The 20,897-nt window shown below is 44.1% G+C and overlaps 1 protein-coding gene across 3 annotated transcripts in view; it reads right to left on the bottom strand.

The window, feature by feature from the left end:
* fam219ab (family with sequence similarity 219 member Ab) overlaps positions 1 to 20,897 on the bottom strand; it is a 28,783-nt gene that overhangs the window by 2,896 nt on the left and 4,990 nt on the right. Inside the window, exons 1-5 of one of the 3 annotated variants that reach the window (XM_041862961.1) lie at positions 11,765 to 12,029; positions 10,631 to 10,733; positions 5,924 to 6,026; positions 5,620 to 5,700; positions 5,348 to 5,423 (exon numbers count right to left, since the gene is read on the bottom strand). In XM_041862961.1, the coding sequence (XP_041718895.1) occupies positions 5,348 to 5,423; positions 5,620 to 5,700; positions 5,924 to 6,026; positions 10,631 to 10,733; positions 11,765 to 11,833 (432 nt within the window). In that variant the 5' untranslated portion in view covers positions 11,834 to 12,029. Of the gene's footprint in view, positions 1 to 5,347; positions 5,424 to 5,619; positions 5,701 to 5,923; positions 6,027 to 10,630; positions 10,734 to 11,764; positions 12,030 to 20,897 lie in introns of those variants that run through there. The other 2 variants (XM_041862962.1, XM_041862963.1) reach the window with 2 other exon arrangements.

Here is a 20,897-nt window from a genome sequence, read left to right as displayed (position 1 = left end):
AGCCCATTACAGATACAAAAGTCGAGACGAGATGGTTTTATGCAGTTTTAGAACAAAGTTTGCTGATCTAAACAGTCTAGTTTTAGAACGTCTCATGTCGGCTAAAGATTTGAAAAGAGATAGGTCCCGTTTAGAAAATCAGAGAACAGTACGCAGAAGTTCTGTGTTTTAGTCAAACAGTTAGCTAGCTAGCCAAGCAGACAGCTACCTAGCTACAGTCAGATCCAAAATTATTGGCAGCCTTGATAAAGATTAGCAAAAAAGATTGCATAAATTAAATTATACAAATACTGAGCTATATTATATGCTTAAACATTTTTGAAAATGATATTATTTTATACTAATATACTAACAATTGCTCAGAGAAAGACATTTTGTTGAACAAATCTAAAAAAGACAGGGGTTAAAATGATTGGCACCCCTATTTTTATACTCCAGCACTCTCCTCTTTATTTATTTTCTAAAATGTTTTATGAGATTGGAGAACACATTGGAAGGGATCTTAGACCATTCGTCCATACATAATCTTTCAAGATCCTTGATATCCTTCATCTGTGCTTATGGACTGCCGTTTTCAATTTAGACCACTGGTTTTCAATGGGGTTTATGTCCGGAGACTGAGATGGCCATTGCAAAAATGTAGATTTTTTGGTCAATTAACCATTTCTTTGTGGATTTTGATGCGTGCTTGGGATTATTGTCACGCCCTGGCTCTGGGGACTCTAGTATGTTGAGCCAGGGTGTGAGTTTTCATGTGTGTTGGTTCTAGTTGTTGTATATCTATGTTGGCCAGGGTGGCTCCCAATCGGAGACGGCTGTAGCTCGTTGTCTCTGATTGGGAGTCATACTTAGGTAGCCGTTAGGCATTCATTCATTGTGGTTTCTTGTTCCGTGTTGGTTTGTGTATGTAACCAGGACGTCACGTTTTCCGTCAGCCCGGCTCGGCCCGTTCCTGCTCCCCGCACCAAGTCAGTGGTGCGCTTCGTCAGCCCAGGTCAGCCCGTTCCTGCTCCCCGCACCAAGTCAGTGGTGCGCTTCGTCAGCCCGGCTCGGCCCGTTCCTGCTCCCCGCACCAAGTCAGTGGTGCGCCCGTCAGCCCGGCTCGGCCCGTTCCTGCTCCCCGCACCAAGTCAGTGGTGCGTTTCGTCAACCGGTTCGGCCCGCTCCTGCTCCCCGCACCAAGTCAGGGGTGCGTTTCGTCAGCCAGGCTCGGGCCGTTCCTGCTCCCCACACCAAGCCAGTGGTGTGCGTCGTCAGTCCGGCACAGCCCGTGCCTGTTCCACTGGTGCCTGGTTCAGCACGGGTCAGCTGCTTCACGCCGGAGCTAGAGCAATCTGCTCCACCAGTGTGCAGTCCAGCTCCGGTCAGCAGGGCCAGACCGGACCAGGGGTACTTTGGGGGGTTAGAGAGCGAGTGGGGATCATGCCCGGAGCCGGATCCGCCGCCAAGGCGGAGTGCCCACCCGGTCCCTCCCCTGTGGTATTTGGTTGGCGCGGTCGGAGTCTGCGCCTTTAGGGGGGGGGGTACTGTCACGCCCTGGCTCTGGGGACTCTAGTATGTTGAGCCAGGGTGTGAGTTTTCATGTGTGTTGGTTCTAGTTGTTGTATATCTATGTTGGCCAGGGTGGCTCCCAATCGGAGACGGCTGTAGCTCGTTGTCTCTGATTGGGAGTCATACTTAGGTAGCCGTTAGGCATTCATTCATTGTGGTTTCTTGTTCCGTGTTGGTTTGTGTATGTAACCAGGGACGTCACATTTTCATTTTGTTGTTTTGTTCGTGTGATCATTATATAAATAAATATGTTCGCATTCAACGCTGCGCCTTGGTCCTCCTCTCTTCCCGACGAGCGTGACAGTTATTGTCTTGCTGGAAGATCCACTGGTGGGCAAGTTTCAGCCTCCTGGCAGAGGCAACCAGATTTTTGCCTAAAATGTCCAGATACTTGGTAAAGTTCATGATGCTGTTGACCTTAACAAGGGCCCCAGAACCAGTGGAAGCAAAATATCCCCATAACATCAAAGATCTCCACCATATTTTACAGTATGATGTTCTTTTCTGCATATGCATCTGTTTTTCGACGCCAAACCTACCACTGGTATGCATGGCCAAATAACTATATTTTCATGTCATCTGACCATAGCACCAGTTCCAATTCAAGTGCCAATGCCATTTAGCAAACTCAAGATGGTGCTATGGTCATATGACTTGAAAATAGAGCTATTTGTCAAGACTGATAACCCTAAACACATATCAAAATCCACAAAGAAATTGTTAATTGATCACAAAATCAACATTTTGCAATGGCCATCTCAGTCTCCGGACTTGTAACCCCATTGGAAACCTGTGGTTTAATTGAAGAGGGTAGTCCATAAGTGCAGACGAAGGATATCAAGGATCTGGAAAGAGTCTGTATTGAGGAATAGTTTAAGATTCCTCCCGAAGTGTTCTCCAATCTCATAAAACATTTTAGAAAAAGGCTCAGTGCCATTATCCTCACAAGGGGAGGGTGCTGGAGTATTGAAAACATGGGTGCCAATCATTTTTAACCCTATCTTTTAGAGATTTTTTGTATTACTTGTTAAACAAAATCTCTTTCTCTGAGCAGTTGCTAAGCTACAGGACTGTTTTGCTAGCACAGACTGGAATATGTTCCGGGATTCTTCCGATAGCATTGAGGAGTACACTACATCAGTCACTGGCTTCATCAATAAGTGCATCGATGACGTTGTCCCCACAGTGACCGTACGTACATACCCCAACCAGAAGCCATGGATTACAGGCAACATCCGCACTGAGCTAAAGGGTAGAGCTGCCGCTTTCAAGGAGCGGGACTCTAACCCGGACGCTTAAAAGAAATCCCACTATGCCCTCTGACGACCCATCAAACAGGCAAAGAGTCAATACAGGACTAAGATTGAATCGTACTACACCGGCTCTGACGCTCGTCGGATGTGGCAGGGCTTGAAAACTATTGCAGACTACAAAGGGAAGCACAGCCGCGAGCTGCCCAGTGACACAAGCCTACCAGATGAGCTAAATCACTTATATGCTCGCTTCGAGGCAAGCAACACTGAAGCATGCATGAGAGCATCAGCTGTTCCGGATGACTATGTGATCACGCTCTCCGTAGCCGATGTGAGTAAGACTTTTAAGCAGGTCAACATTCACAAGGCCGCAGGGCCAGACGGATTATCAGGACGTGTACTCCGAGCATGCGCTGACCAACTGGCAAGTGTCTTCACTGACATTTTCAACATGTCCCTGACTGAGTCTGTAATACCAACATGTTTCACGCAGACCACCATAGTCCCTGTGCCCAAGGACACTAAGATAACCTGCCTAAATGACTACCGACACGTAGCAATCACGTCTGTAGCCATGAAGTGATTTGAAAGGCTGGTCATGGCTCACATCAACACCATTATCCCAAAACCCTAGACCCACTCCAATTTGCATACCGCCCCAACAGATCCACAGATGATGCAATCTATATTGCACTCCACACTGCCCTTTCCCACCTGGACAAGAGGAACACTAATAGGAATGCTATTCATTGACTACAGCTCAGTATTCAACACCATAGTGCCCTCAAAGCTCATCACTAAGCTAAGGACCCTGGGACTAAACACCTCCCTCTACAACTGGATCCTGGACTTCCTGACGGGCCGCCCCCAGGTGGTAAGGGTAGGTAACAACACATCTACCACGCTGATCCTCAACACGGGGCCCCTCAGGGGTGCGTGCTCAGTCCCCTCCTGTACTCCCTGTTCAGCCATGACTGTATGGCCAGGCACGACTCCAACACCATCATTAAGTTTGCAGACGACACAACAGTGGTAGGCCTGATCACCGACAATGATGAGACAGCCCATAGGGAGAAGGTCAGAGACCTGGCCGTGTGGTGCCATAACGTGTATAACAACCTCTCCTTCAACGTGATCAAGACAAAGGAGATGATTGTGGACTACAGGAAAAAAAAGAGGACTGAGCACGCCCCCATGCTCATCGACAGGACTGTAGTGGAACAGGTTGAGAGCTTCAAGTTCCTTGATGTCCACATCACCAACAAACTATCAACACACCAAGACAGTCGTGAAGAGGGCACGACAAAGCCTATTCCCCCTCAGGAGACTGAAAAGATTTGGCATGGGTCCTCAGATCCTCAAAAGGTTCTACAGCTGCACCATCGAGAGCATCCTGACTGGTTGCATCACCGCCTGGTATGGCAACTGCTCGGCCTCTGACCGCAAAGGCACTACAGAGGGTAGTGCGTACGGCCCAGTACATCACTGGGGCCAAGCTTCCTGCCAATCAGGACCTCTATACCAGGCGGTAGCTTCCTGCCATCCAGGACCTCTATACCAGGCGGTGTCAGAGGAAGGCCCTAAAAATTGCCAAAGACTCCAGCCACCCTAGTCATGGACCGTTCTCTCTGCTACCGCACGACAAGCGCTACCGGAGCACCAAGTCTAGGTCCAAAAGGCTTCTCAACAGCTTCTACCCCCAAGCCATAAGACTCCTGAACAGCTAATCATGGCTACCCAGACTATTTGCACTGCCCCCCCCACCCCACCCCACCCCATCCCCCTCTTTTACGCTGCTGCTACTCTGTTTATTATTTATGCGTAGTCACTTTAACTCTACCCACATCTACATATTACCTCAATTACCTCGACTAGCCGGTGCCCCCGCACATTTACTCTGTACCGGTACCCCCATGTATATAGCCTCCCTACTGTTATTTTATTTTACTGCTGCTCTTTAATTATTAGTTTTTATTTTTTTACTTAACTTTTTTTATTTTACTTTTTTATTTAAAAAAAACCCTGCATTGCTGGTTAAGGGCTTGTAAGCATTTCACTGTAATGTTGTATACGGCGCATGTGGCAAATAAAATATGATTTGATTTGATTTGTATTAGTATAAATGAATACAATTGTACTATTTCCATACAATTTTGCTCAGTATTTGTATAATTCTTTGCTCATCTTTATCAAGGGTGCCAATAATATTGGATCTGACTGTATTTTGCTGCAGTTAGCTATCTAGCCTAGCAGAATGTGTGCCCTATTTCTGGTGCATGTATTTCATGATACTCGTTTGCTACAACACCTTGCCACAACTAGTGGCAACTTTGTTTCAAAGTTGTATTATGTCATTGTAAAGAGGTATCATCACCATGGAAACCGTCTCAACAGTTTGTCTCAAAATGTTTTATTTGAATGCAGCTGTCCTTAGTCAGCTGTTCTACACAAAATTGGTTAGATTTGTCTCGCCTAGTCTCTCCTTATGTCGGCTGTTGTATCTTTACCGGGCTTAAGTAGTGTTACCCAGAGTGCATAGGTACCTGGGCCCTCACACATCTCACCTCGGCTGAGGAGTATCCCGATGAGGAGTATCTGGACATGTCGAAGTCATCGTCACTGCAACATAAATGGAAGTGTATGGTCATTTGCATAGATTCATGTCATCACTGTTGATCTTATATTTATGTTAACCTCACACACTGCCCATAACCTAAATACTGTATCTACAGTATGTTGGCAGGTCTGAGAGTAAATGGTGATGGTGGACATTTCCCATTGTCTGTGTATGACTGTCATTGATGTTGTCACATACCTGTCTGTATCTAGTGCAACCAGGGGCTTCTCATCAGGGCTCTGGTCTAAGGAGGAGTAGCCCTTATTGGGCACCACCAGCCTGTGGAGAGGAGAGAGGGAGTGAGTGAAAGAGAGAGGGAAGAGTTAGAGGTGGGCAGGAGAGTGAGGACACAAGGAAGAAGAGGTAGAGCAGACCAGGATGAAAAAAAAGAGAGTGAGTGAAAGAAACAGGAGAGGTTGAAGAGGGATATATGAAGAAAAAAAAGAATGAATGAAGGGCCAAAATGGAGAAGGCCCTAGTCAGGACCGAGGTCAGCTCTCACCGTGTTCTGGCCATCACATTGTTCTTCTTGGGCTGCTGGTTCACTGGACTACCTGCATTGGCATTCTTCATTGATCCCTTCCTGGCCAGCTCGCGCTGTTTCTCTGCACATCACAGAATGTGACATTAGAAGATGGACAAAAATACACTGAGTTTACAGAACATTAGGAACATTTTCTTAATATTGAGTTGCACCCCCTTTCGTGCTCAGAACAGCCTCAATTCGTCAGGGCATGGACTCTACAAGGTGTCGAAAGCATTCTACATGGATTCTAGCTCATGTTGACTCCAATGCTTCCCACAGTTGTGTCAAGTTGGCTGGACCATTCTTGATACACACAGGGAACTGTTGAGTGTGAAAAACCAAGCAGCGTTGCAGTTCTTGACACACTCAAACCGGTGTGCCTGGCACCTACTACCATACCCTGTTCAAAGGCACTTAAATATTTTGTACTTGCCCATTCACCCTCTGAATGGCACACATACACAATCCATGTCTCAATTGTCTCAAGCCTTATAAATCATTCTTTAACCTGTCTCAACCCCTTCATCTTCACTGGTTGAAGTGGATTTAACAAGTGACATCAATAAGGGATCATAGCTTTCACCTGGATTCACCTGGTCAGTCTTTGTCATGGAAAGAGCGGGTGTTCCTAATGTTTTGTACACTCAGTGTATACAGTACAGTCACAGACACAATCCTGGCATGGCAGCTCTCAGCTGAGCAGTTTCCTGACGCCATTCAACTTGTCATCTGGTTTTGAGTCAGTACTGTGTCATCCTAACCTTATAGCTAAAGGACAGGAAAAAGAAGATGCTCTACAGGAATGACGGCGTCCATCCGAAACAACATGGCTCCTGGACCATGTCCACGCATTTCAAGGCTGCGTTGAGACAATGACTTATCAGTGACCCAAGCCCTGCTCAGATAATCCCTACCATTGTGTCGCTGAATTGTCATAGTGATGCTGCAAATGTACATTGTTCCAGGGGCGTTGGCAGTCATAATATAAGTAACCTAATGTATGTCCCTCTAACTCCCCGGAATGCCTCCTACAGCTATTGTATGCAGTAAACATGTGCCTATGAACCTGAGTTATACTGTTAGCACTGAGGCGGTTTGCCCTAGTAGGAAGCCCACTGTGTGCAGCTCACGCTGCACTATCAGCTCCAACATAAATATCACTGTCATGTCTATCTCTGATAAGCCTCCCAGGAAAGCAATCAAAATCAAGAATCCCAGAAAAGTGCTAAAAATAGCCCACATTAACATACACTATATGACCAAATGTATGTGGACACCTGCTTGTCGAACATCTCATTCCAAAATCATGGGCATTAATATGGAGTTGCCCCCCCTTTGCTGCTATAACAGCATCCACTCTTCTGGGAAGGCTTTCCAGTAAATGTTGGAACATTGCTGCGGGGACTTGCTTCCATTCAGCCACAAGAGCATTAGTGAGGTCGGGCACTGATGTTGGGCTATTAGGCCTGGCTCGCGGTCAACGTTCCAATTCATCCCAAAGGTGTTTGATGGGGTTGAGGTCAGGACTCTGTGCAGGCTAGTCAAGTTCTTCCACACCGATTTCGACAAACTATTTCTGTATGGACCTCACTTTGTGCACAGGGGCATTTTCATGCTGAAACAGGAAAGGGCCTTCCCCAAACTGTTGCCACAAGGTTGGAAGCACAGAATCATCTATAATGTCATTGTATGCTGTAGCGTTAAGATTTCCCTTCACTGGAACTAAGGGGCCTAGTCCAAACCATGAAAAACAGCCCCCGACCATTATTCCTCCTCCACCAAACTTTACAGTTGGCACTATGCATTGGGGCAGGTAGCGTTTTCCTGGCATCCACCAAACCCAGATTCGTACGTCGGACTGCCAGATGGTGAAGCGTGATTCTTCACTTCAGAGAACGTGTTTCCACTGCTCCGGAGTCCAATGGCAGCGAGCTTTACACCACTCCAGCCGACATTTGGCATTGCGCATGGTGATCGTAGGCTTGTGTGCGGCTGCTCGGCCATGGAAACCCATTTCATGAAGCTTCCGACGAACAGTTCTTGTGCTGACGTTGCTTCCAGAGGCAGTTTGGAACTCGGTATTGACTGTTGCAACCGAGGACAGACGATTTTTACGCGCTACGTGCTTCAGCACTCTGCGGTCCCGTTCTGTGAGCTTGTGTGGCCTACCACTTCGTGGCTGAGCCGTTGTTGCTCCTAGACGTTTCCACTTCACAATAACAGCACTTACAGTTGACCGGGGTAGCTCTAGGAGGGCAGAAATTTGACGAACTGACTTGTTGGAAAGGTGGCATCCTATGACGGTGCCACGTTGAAAGTCACTGAGCTCTTCAGTAAGGCCATTCTACTACCAATGTTTGTCTATGGAGATTGCATGGCTGTGTGCTCGATTTTATACACCTGTCAGCAACGGGTGTGGCTGAAATAGCCTAATCCATTAATTTTGGCCATGTAGTGTATATCAGGCGGTGTGAAAGGGAGGCCCGACATTTTTTTGAAGACTCCAGCCACCCAAGCTATAGACTGTTCTCTCTGCTTACGCATGGCAAGCGGTACCGGAGCAACAAGTCTGACACCAACAGCCTCCTGAACATCTTCTATCCCCAAGCCATAATACTGCTAAATAGCTACCAAAATGGCTACATGGACTATCTGCATTGACCGTTCTATTTTCTAAAATGTTTTGCAATGACTCTACATACTCACAGGACTCTAAACACTTACTCACACTGACACTCCAACACACACACACTTAATTTGCTCACACACACATAACACGCACACACATTTATACTGACTCTACACACACGCACACACACTCAAACAATCATCATATACGCTGCTGCTAATCTGTTTATCAAATATCCTGATGCCTAGTCACCTTACCCCTATACATATCTACCCTTACCACTCCAGTATCCCTGCACATTGTAAATATGGTATTGGTACTGACCCTGGAACTGACCCTGTATCAGTGGTGTAAAGTACTTAAGTAAAAATACTTTAAAGTACTACTTAAGTAGTTTTTTGGGGTATCTGTACTTTACTTTACTAATTATATTTTTGACTACTTTTACTTCACTTCATTCCTAAAGAAGATATTGTACTTTTTACTCCATACATTTTCCCTGACACCCAAAAGTACTCATTACATTTTGAATGCTTAGCATGACAGGAAAACGCTCCAATTCATGCACTTATCAAGAGAACATCCCTGGTCATCCCTACTACCTCTGATCTGGCGGATTCATTAAACACATGCTTTGTTTGTAAATTATGTCTGAATGTTGGAGTGCCCCTGGCTATCCGTACATTTTTAAAACAAGAAAATGATGCTGTCTGGTTTGCTTAATATAAGGAATTTGAAATGATTTATACATTTACTTTTGATACTTAAGTATATTTTAGCAATTACATTTACCTTTGATACTTATGTACATTTAAAACCAAATACTTTTAGACTTTTACTCAAGTAGTATTTTACTGGGTGACTTTCACTTTTACTTGAGTCATTTTCTATTAAGGTATCTTTACTTTTACTCAAGTATGAAAATTGGGTACTTTTCACACCACTGCCCTGTATATAGCTTACTTACTTTCTCGTGTTCTTGTTATTTTTATTTCTCATGTTTTTTTGTTCTACTTTACTTTTTTTATAGTACTACTGATTTTGATTACTGCATTGTTGGGAAAGAGCTTGCAAGAAAGGCATTTCACTGTACTTCTGCACGTGACAATATAAACATGAAACTTGAGATAGACAGGCTAGAAATATTTTTTAAATGTCCAATTTGTTGTGATGCTAGCATTCAATTGGCACTCCCTGTTGCACAAAACAAGCTTACGTTCCCCCTGTCACAAGGGAATTTATGGCTGATTTAAGATGAAATGATCAACCCTGTTATGGTCAACCCTGTTACTTTATTTGGCACTTAATAGGCACTTACTAAAGATTTTTTCAAATTTAAACTCTTGAGATGGGAAAAGGTGTTTTTTAAATAAAGTTACACTTCTAAAAAGGCACTGAATTGGTGGAACGACCCAGTATCCAAATCTGTGGGTGATGTGTTGCACTTGTGGGCAAAACGTTCCCAATAAAAAATACACAACATATTCAAATAAATGTTTTACAATCTTAATGTTGCATCACGCACAGATGTATGGAGGAAAACATACATTGGGCTAATGGCTGCAGCCGGCTAGTTTGAGGTTTTGATATACCAGAACGTCTGGGGCTTGGGGCGGAAATCTGTGGGACCAGGACCATCCAAAAAATAGGAGTCCCTCCCTCTTCGCATATGTTATGGGAACATATTTGTTGAAAGGATATCATGAGGAGGGATTGGTCATCAAAGACATGACTTACTCCAAAATTGCTAAATTTACTACCTAACAGATGCTACCTGGAAATGCTCCTTTCTACTCTTGAGTCATTCAATGATTTTACAGACTGGACATCACAATGAGATGTGTCAATGTGTTTATATTTATGCTTTTAATTTTAGTAATATGGTTTTGGGAATGATTGAGCCTCGACTCCACTACACCTAGCCTTTGTATTGCACCTTTCTATCGTGTATTCCTCCCCATGTCTTTGTATTGCTCTCCAGTCATGTAACCCCTGTCCAAGGTGCTGAAATAAACACGCAGGCAGTAGGTTTTGCTGATCCTTCTTACACTCACCTATCTTCATCTGCAGAGGAGAGGGCTTGTAGTTAATAGTGACTGGCTCCCCCTCCCTTGTGTCTAAGTCTGCCTCAGAAGAAGCTGAGGATGATGCAGGATCCTAGAGAGAGAGAGAGAGAGAGAGAGAGAGAGAGAGAGAGAGAGAGAGAGAGAGAGAGAGAGAGAGAGAGAGAGAGATGACTCCCATACATATGTTCTGGGATGTTTATGACATTGTTTAGGCTAATAAATACAAGCCCATATGCACACACACACACATCAAAGGTTGTCAGGTAGTCACATCTTCATTGCACACAGTCCATTCATCGACTCCCATGATGCACATTTCACTCATAGCTCCCAAAAGCTATGCCAGCGCGGATACAGACAGGCCCTTCAGTAGGTTCAACTATACCCCAGGGCCCTGAGAAACGAACTCTGTACAGCAAACTAAGAAGGCCTACTGACGAGACACAGCACTATACGCCTAACAGTATCTGATGCGAACCAGTGGGTTTGATTCAGAGTTAAATACGACATATGCTGTCGTGGAGGGTACCGCTCCACGCAGTCTCTGCATGATGAATTAATCGAACATCAGCTAGGCCTTAGTTGCTCTGATAGGCTACCCGATTGCTTTGTGATGTTCAGTAATAGCCTACAATTCAATAATAACATCATCTGTCACATACATTCCAATCAACTACTTAGAATTTTTGCAGTGACAGTGTTAAAGCTGGCCTTTGCCTCACAGGCCTATGCTTGTCCCCAGAGCAGATATGGCTCTGAGAGGGTGTAGGCATCACGGATGAACACTACGCAGCTCACCATCTCAATCTCTTAAAAAACAGATAGCCTATTGATCAAGGTCTTCTCTAAATTCGCTTCTCATCGCCATAAAGCCAGGCATATTATTTTATTGACCTTATGGTTGCCTACCAAGATTAATGCGACATGTGTTCCCTTCATCAGAGAGCAAAAAAAATGCTTCAAAATAACACCAGGCCAATATCTAAATTCAACAATCCATTATAGGCAACATTTATGGCGTCAAACGCGTAGTAGGCTAGCTTAGTCTCATAATATAGGAACAGAATATATTAGCCTATGCATTAATTTATAATCACAAGGAAAAAAAGACATTCCACTTACAAGCGGCTGCATCTCTCCCTGGACAGCGCTCGGCACCTGAAATCTATCTACCGGTATCTCTTCCATCATTTTGGCGACGTGTTCGTTCTAACGTTTATGCCTCGGTAATTATACGGCAGCGCCGTGTGTTGGGCCAATAGTGTGATTAGTTGTGCCTCAGATTTTCGGTTTCTCACATTTCTAGCAATCTCTGCGATTCTCCGGTTATCTGCCTCATCCCAGCAGGCAGTATCTATGCGGTGGTAACCAGTCAGTGACTCAACCACCCACTTCCGGGTACGGATCCGTTAATCGGTCTCGCCCATAATGATCTCGCCTTACCGAGCGTAAAACCGTTCCACCATGGCCTGACAATGTGGACCAGTGATTTTTTTATGGCATAACTCTAATAAAGATCCTAATTTGTAGTCTAAATCAGCAGTTGTCACAAATTGCTTTACAGATACCCGGCCTAAATCCCCAAAAGAAAGCAATGCAGAAGCAGAAGCACAGTGGCCAGGAAGCTTCGTCCCGCAACTATCCATTTAAATTTTAAAAAAAATTATTTGTATTATTACTTTTACTTTTACTGTTACAGATGGCTAAGTAAAAGTCAAATGTGTTATAGAAATGTTAATTTAAATGGCTAGTTGCGGAACGAAGGGATAACCTCCCTAGGAAGAACCCTAGAGAGGAACCACGCTCAGAGGGGTGGCAAGGCCTTTTCTGGCATATGACATAGCCTATAGTTTAAATAAATGTTTTTATAAAATATATATTATTTTTTGTCGGAGAATATCTATTCCAGACTGCCTTGTGCCTTCCCCTCCATTACATTTCACTGGCTGGCAATTAAAACAACATGTCGTTATCATTCCAGCAAAGAGCAGCAATATCATGTACTAACAGCACATTAATCAATAACAATAAAGCCAAGGCTAGTATATTTTGAAATTATTATTTGAAGGGACAGTTGTCTTAGCCAGTATGAACCAATAGATGGTGCTCCAAACATAGGGTAGGTGATGACTGGGAGGTTGGCGAGACACGCAATTGGAGGAGTGGAATTACAATGAGACCAAGGTAAGGCCCAAGAGGCCATGTGGTAGGTTTATGGTCCTTCATTTTGGCACAGAGCTTATTGTGTGTGTGTGTGTGTGTGTGTGTGCGTGCGTGCGTGCGTGTGTGCGCGCGTGTGTGCGTGCGTGTGTGTGGGCGTGCATATGTGGCCTGTGTGTGCGTGCGTGAATACCAATGAAATCTGGAGAAGTGGTTTCAATAATCTTCATATGTATTCCCTATCAGTTTACAATTCAACATTCTTGGGGAAAGGGTACATGGAACCATAGCATGTGGAAACATCATGGCAGTCACTACAGGTGCGGTTCTGTCCAGGTGCGGCTAGACGCTTCTGTATTTCTTTCGCAATGACTCGAGGTAACTGTCCATGGTCCTGAATTGATAGTTACGCGTGCGCGGTACACAGGCCAACATTACGTCTTCCTGGGACTTCTCCCATATGTAGTTACCTTTTGAGGCTTTAGAGTGTGCGTCTCATTAGTGTGCGTCACTGCTGTAGGTGTTATACGTTGCTGCATTAGCCTGGTTCCAGATCTGTTTTGGCCATTGTCATGCAGACCTGGGTAATAAACTGTATATCCAATCTGCTCAGAAATAATTGATGTAGGTTAGTCTATGATGCATTGTAATGCGCATTCATGGCATCTTTGTAGGCCTATGTTAAAACCGATGCACATTTTCTCCAGCACTTCCTGATTTACAAATTAATCGTATCCGTCCCAATTCGGCGCAGGCGACATTTGAGTGGTTCTGAACACCTCCTGAATCGCCTGTTTGAGCTACTGTACATGGTTAAGACGTCTATTTGTTCTGGATCCGCCCATAGCAGCCACTCATCTCTGTGGTAGACGGCAGCTGCGCTAGAGCGGAGTTTGTAAGACAACATCCCGAAAATCTAAAGGCGGATCGGTTTGAACTACAGACTATTATGACCCCATCATAGAAAGCTTAGATAACATTCACGAACACAGGACTCGTTAGAATGTAATAGTTTTTCGACATACAAGATCATAAAGAAGTAGTGCATGGTGATCATTCCTGAGGTTTTCCTGAGCTTTCTTATAGCTAGCTGTCAGACAGACTTCAAACAGTGACAAACAGACAACAGGCATTGGTATAAGACAATGGGTTTTGTGGATATAACAGTACATTTGATACATTTCCACCCAGGGAATAGTGTCTAATACTGTGACTCATATTGTTGCTGTCACAAACTTCAAATTGAATACAGTTGTCACAGACTATTTGAATATACATTTCACACTGAGCCAACATTTCCTGTACTTACATTATTCTTATAAATGCTTTTTCTATCAGGTTTTTGTTTGGCGGACCTCATCTTTGAAGTGACACTAGTGAATAAAACTCATTAACTTCATTCTACTTGTAGCCCTGGTTGTCCTGAAAAGAAAACAGCAAATCACTTAAATGTGTGGCTAAATATGAGGGAGCACAAGCAGATATAGCTGCACTTTGTTCCCCATAGTTCGATGGATAATCATGCACTGTGAGGACAATGCTGTGGTTAGTGAATAAAACTCATGAATGTAACTTTTTTATGTCAAATTCTTTTTCATTCTACTTGTAGCCCTGGTTATCCTGAAAAGAAAACAGCTAATCACATCAATGTGAGGCTTAATATGAGGGAACACAAGCAGATACATGAAATTAGTTACAAAATGGAACTGATATATCACGTTTCAGGAGAAGACCCAGATGCAGACAGTGTCAAAGTAACAAAAGTTTATTACAAAAACAGGGGGCAGGCAAACGACAGGTCAAGGGCAGCCAGAGGTCAGTAATCCAGATCAGAGCCCAAAAGGTACAGAACGGCAGGCAGACTCAGGGTCAGGGTAGACAGAGGTCAATAATCCAGGGTGGTGTAACAAGGTACAGAACGGCAGGCAGACTCAGGGTCAGGGCAGGCAGAATGGTCAAAACCGGGAAAACTAGAAAACAGGAACTTGAGAAAGACAGGAGCAAGGGGAAATGTTTTCAAATTTTCTCTACTTTTGCATATTTGTGATACTGAATGTTATCAGATCTTCAACCAAAACCTAATATTAGATAAAGGGAACATAAGTGAACAAATAACACAACAATTACATACTTATTTAATTTTTTTCATAAACAAAGTTATGCAACACCCAATTCCTCTGTGTGAAAAAGTAATTGCCCCCTTACACTCAATAACTGGTTGTGCCACCTTTAGCTGCAATGACTCCAACCAAATGCTTCCTGTAGTTGTTGATCAGTCTCTCACGTCGCTGTAGAGGAATTTTGGCCCACTCTTCCATGCAGAACTGTTTTAACTCAGTGACGTGTGGGGTTTCAAGCATGAACTGCTCGTTTCAAGTCCTGCCACAACATCTCAATTGGGATTAGGTCTGGAATTTGACTAGGCCATTCCAAAACTTACAATTTGTTGCTTTTTAGCAATTTTCATGTAGACTTGATTGTGTGTTTTGGATCATTGTCTTGCTGCATGACCCAGCTACGCTTCAGCTTCAGCTCACAGATGGATGGTCTGACATTCTCCTGTAGAATTCTCTGATACAGAGCAGAATTCATGGTTCCTTCTATTAAGGCAAGTCGTCCAGGTCCTGAGGCAGCAAAGCATCCCTAAACCATCACACCACCACCACCATGCTTGACCTTTGGTATGATGTTCTTACTGTGGAATGCAGAGTTTGGACGAGATGGGTCCCATTATGCCTGGCGAAAACCAAACACTGCATGAATTCTGCTCTGTATCAGAGAATTCTACAGGAGAATGTCAAACCATCCGTCTGTGAGCTGAAGCTGAAGCGCAGCTGGGTCATGCAGCAAGACAATGATCCAAAACACACAATCAAGTCTACATGAAAATTGCTAAAAAGCAACAAATTTGAAGTTTTGGAATGGCTTAGTCAAAGTCCAGACCGAATCCCAATTGAGATGTTGTGGCAGGACTTGAAACGAGCAGTTCATGCTTGAAAACCCACACGTCACTGAGTTAAAGCAGTTCTGCATGGAAGAGTGGGCCAAAATTCCTCCACAGCGACGTGAGAGACTGATCAACAACTACAGGAAGCATTTGGTTGGAGTCATTGCAACTAAAGGTGGCACAACCAGTTATTGAGGGTAAGGGGGCAATTACTTTTTCACACAGGGGAATTGGGTGTTGCATAACTTTGTTTATGAAATAAATATGTAATTGTTGTGTTATTTGTTCACTTATGTTCCCTTTATCTAATATTAGGTTTTGGTTGAAGATCTGATAACATTCAGTATCAAAAATATGCAAAAGTAGAGAAAATTAGAAAGGGGGCAAATACCTTTTCATAGCACTGTAAATACACTGGGGATAATGGGGAAGATGGGCGACACAGGTGAAACAGATCAGGGTGTGACATGATAGGCTGATTTGATGAATCATAGTGATCTGCATTTGTGAATCGGCTTGATAAACCTGATTTCGGAATGTTTATTTTGGGGTGGGAATCCCAATGCCACCCACTATGCAGATGTGACGTGATCAGATGTGATGCTGCCTGGTGACTCATTCATTATTCACTTCCACTACTGTGTGTCCCATTATCTTTCAATAAGACACACACACACACACACACACAGACAAACATACCACACAACACACACACACACACACACACACACACACACACACACACACACACACACACTATTCTGTATCCTCAGTGACTGACTTCATCCCAACCTTTCTCCCTGGATGTAGGTTATGCAAACCCTCCAGCGGTGCAGATGGAGAAGCAGATTATTGTGCAGTCCTCTGTTTATTAGTAATTTGTGTTTGCAAATATTTGCTCATTGAGTTATGTAATGCGATGTTGAGTCCAGCTCTTAAATCTAAACCAGGATAGGTCAATTAGAAGACTGAATGATGAGTAAACACTACCAATACTACTGGCTATTGCAGTCCTTTCCTTATAGGAAGGATCCCATGGATCCAAGTTTACCATGTTGATAAATGTGAGTGGCGGAGGATTGGCAGTTACTCCTAACCCCAACAGAGAAGGTCTCTCAGCCCTTCAGGGGCCAATCTGTGAATCATGGAAGGTCAGCATAGTGATTCATGGTCAGTATTGCATTAAGAGAAGTCAGAACTTGTCATTTGAAATGAGTGACAGTCAAGTGAACTGTCCTCCACAATACCCCAGTGTTTCTTTGCGAGAGGGAAATGTCACCTTTGCTTAAAACATGGTGGGACATATCACATTAACTCTGAAGAGTCGCCATTTTGGTGGAAGAAGCTTAGTCCTTCATTGGATTTTATTTTACATTTCCTCCCTTAGACTAAACAACGAATATGTCCTTCACTCCTTTACAGACACAATGGGTGAGGTTACCTGAAATTGTTTGACAGAGAGAGACAGAAAGAGAGAGAGGCAGGCAGCTAAAGAACAGGATGTAGCAGAGCTGGTGGAGGGGGCAGCAATAGAGGGACTCCTCTCTGACGAACATACTCATTTAGTAAAACACTGCCAGGTAGAAGCACAACAAGCCACCAAAGGCCTCTGCCATCTGTCTGAGGTACTCTGTGACTGTTCTGTTCACACACAGGAGTAAGGGCTCGAAGCTATGGAGTGCAAAAGAGTTAGAGGCACTAGTCAGTCTCCATCGACTGCAAGCCGGCAAGCAAACGGTCAACGGGTCAGGAAAGTCAAAAGAACAGGTGGGATCAAAGAGAAGACAGTTGTGTAGAGAGATAGAGGACAGCGATGGAACCGAGGAGGCACTGGATGAGACCCTGTGGTAGGCTTATGGTCCTTCATATTGACACAGAGCTTGTTGTGCGCGCAGGTGCGCACGTGTGTGTGTGTGAGGCTTATTACCTAATTGCTATGGCTTGACTGTGTATCCTCCAATAACAGTGCTTAATTTGTAAATCGGGAGGTACTGGAGCACATGTGAACGCGAGACACTGAATGACCTGTGGAGCTCAGAGATCCTGGAACATGCATGCAGTGAGAACATGCATGCACAGCAGCAACTTACTGCAGCTACATCAGTGACCCACACTAATGAGATTGTGGTTTAATCAACACTATGGGAAACGTGATTCAAGACCTGCTAGAGCCAGCCTTTACTACAGTGCAATAGTTGGACTGCTCCCCATATTTCGATAATCATGCACTGTGAGGACAATGCTGTGGTTGATATTTTGTGCTGGTTGTAGTGAAATGATTTATGAAGGTCAGTAATATACATCCACAAAAGTTACACAAAAGTAAAACATTTATTGCGTTAATAAAAAATGTAATCCAACATTATGTCCATGATTCATAGAACAACATCACCATCATAATTACACATGTGGAATGCTGATTGGCACAGTACAGTACATGGTAGATCCATCTGTTTCAAGTAGTCATTTTGATTTACCGCGTCACACCATCATTAACTATGGGAGTCTTTCTAAAATATTCTCGTTATACTGTATCTTTGGGTGTCACTCCTTTAGAAGGTTGTCTATAAATATCAATTATTTAGTTTCATATGAACCCAGTAAGTGTCAGACAGACATATTTAAGTGTTACACCACGACTTTTAGTTGAAGTGTTTTTCTTCTTTCTTGAATGTTCTCTTAGTAAACAACACATCAAAACATTCCGTTCTTTCTCTCTCATCCATCTTCATGGCCGTCCTTTGTTTTCCGCATCTATCTCTCTATCTCCCTCTCTACTCTCTGCTCTGTCTCTCTCGTGGTCTATTTCACTATACTTGCCATCATTATTTCTCCAGTTAGCAAACATCAATCTGTCGCTGATGAGATGAGGGCTGTTCTCTTTCCCTCCCTCTCTCTCTCTTCTCATTCGCTTTCTCATTTACCCTTTCCCTCAATCCCCAGACTGGTTCAGTGGAGATGAGCAGGGTAAGGCCAGACTGCTGAGTTTAAACAAACTGACAGATGGACAGTCCCAGAGCAGAGCCAAGGAGATAAGAGGATTTATGTTGGTGTTTTTTTTAAACGTAATGCGTAACACTTGTCATGTTCTGTTGCTCCAAGCTCAACTGAGTGGCAGGGAGAGGCAAAGAGAGAGAAAGGGACTCAAATACAGACAGCGAGAGAGAGGTGTGTGTGTGTGCGTGTGTGTGTGTGTGCAGTCTGTTTGGCCAGAGAGTGTTTGTCCTCTTTACGTCCATCAACAGGCTATAGTGAGTAAGTATTTCTGTTCACCCTTCTGCTGCTCCTGGGCTGCTGTCAGCACTGGCGCCCTCTCTTGGCAGGAAGGCACCTTGCAGGCCTTGTAGAGGATGACAAAGAGGATGAGAGTGAGGACGCCCACTACAGAGTTACACACTATGGCCATTATGGCCCATGCAGAGAGACCTGTCCTCAGCTCTGTCTCCATGGTCAACTTCCTTGTACACCCTAAAATTAAATCCTCCAAGTTCCACTCAAGCCCGAATCAGTGGTTTACTGGCACATCCTGGGCTTTATGGCTTTGGCTGACTGATGCTGTGCTGTCCCTTGTGTTAGCCCCAACAAATGGCCCCTGAGCAAAGAGGGAAATAGGAGATATAATACATGAACATGTACACGCACCCATTTAACACCGATGTCTTGCATAAACACATATGCACACATATACACACTGAGATAATGGGCAGTCTTTGCCAGGGGTCAGGACCTCCCTGTGCAGGGACAATGTACCCGAGGTGAACATGTTCTTCCCTGAGGGGACCTGCTCTTCAGTCCAGACTAGCACGCTAGAGGGGTTAACTGGGGACGGATTACCATATCACTAACAGGTGATTCACCACATACAGATGTAGGATCATATAATTTGAGCCAGTTTTCTACAGCAGGAAAATAACCCTAAAGCAACAGGAAATTAGAATTATTATGTGGATTAAAATTAATGGACATTTTTGTGGGAGTTGATATATTTTTCGTAAGGGACTTCAGAAATACACTACATTGCAGGAATGTTATCCTGCAACAGGGTGATCAAATTAAGATCCTACATCTGTAAGGTGTCTTAAAGGCCCAGTGCAGTCCAAAACTTTATTTTCCTTTGTTTTATATATATTTCCACACTATAAGGTTGGAATAATACCGTGAAATTGTGAAAATGATGAGAATGATGATTACTGAGGAAAAATTTACTTACTACGAATGTGATACAGTGAGGGAAAAAAGTATTTGATCCCCTGCTGATTTTGTACATTTGCCCACTGACAAAGAAATTATCAGTCTATAATTTTAATGGTAGGTTTATTTGAACAGTGAGAGACAGAATAACAACAAAAAAATCCAGAAAAACGCATGTCAAAAATGTTATAAATTGATTTGCATTTTAATGAGGGAAAGGCTGGAATGGGCTAGAAGACCATCGCCAAGCAGCTTGGTGAGAAGGTGACAACAGTTGGTGCGATTATTCGCAAATGGAAGAAACACAAAAGAACTGTCAATCTCCCTCGGCCTGGGGCTCCATGCAAGATCTCACCTCGTGGAGTTGCAATGATCATGAGAACGGTGAGGAATCAGCCCAGAACTACACGGGAGGATCTTGTCAATGATCTCAAGGCAGCTGGGACCATAGTCACCAAGAAAACAATTGGTAACACACTACGCCATGAAGGACTGAAATCCTGCAGCGCCCACATGGTCCCCCTGCTCAAGAAAGCACATATACATGCCTGTCTGAAGTTTGCCAATGAACATCTGAATGATTCAGAGGAGAACTGGGTGAAAGTGTTGTGGTCAGATGAGACCAAAATGGAGCTCTTTGGCATCAACTCAACTCGCCGTGTTTGGAGGAGGAGGAATGCTGCCTATGACCCCAAGAACACCATCCCCACCGTCAAACATGGAGGTGGAAACATTATGCTTTGGGGGTGTTTTTCTGCTAAGTGGACAGGACAACTTCACCGCATCAAAGGGACGATGGATGGGGCCATGTACCGTCAAATCTTGGGTGAGAACCTCCTTTCCTCAGCCAGGGCATTGAAAATGGGTCGTGGATGGGTATTCCAGCATGACAATGACCCAAAACACACGGCCAAGGTAACAAAGGAGTGGCTCAAGAAGAAGCACATTAAGGTCCTG

This window comes from Coregonus clupeaformis, chromosome 18, assembly GCF_020615455.1.
Source record: "Coregonus clupeaformis isolate EN_2021a chromosome 18, ASM2061545v1, whole genome shotgun sequence".
Taxonomy (NCBI): Eukaryota; Metazoa; Chordata; class Actinopteri; order Salmoniformes; family Salmonidae; genus Coregonus; species Coregonus clupeaformis.
The sequence above is the reverse complement of the archived record's forward strand: the minus strand, read 5'-3'. Positions and strand labels throughout refer to the sequence as shown.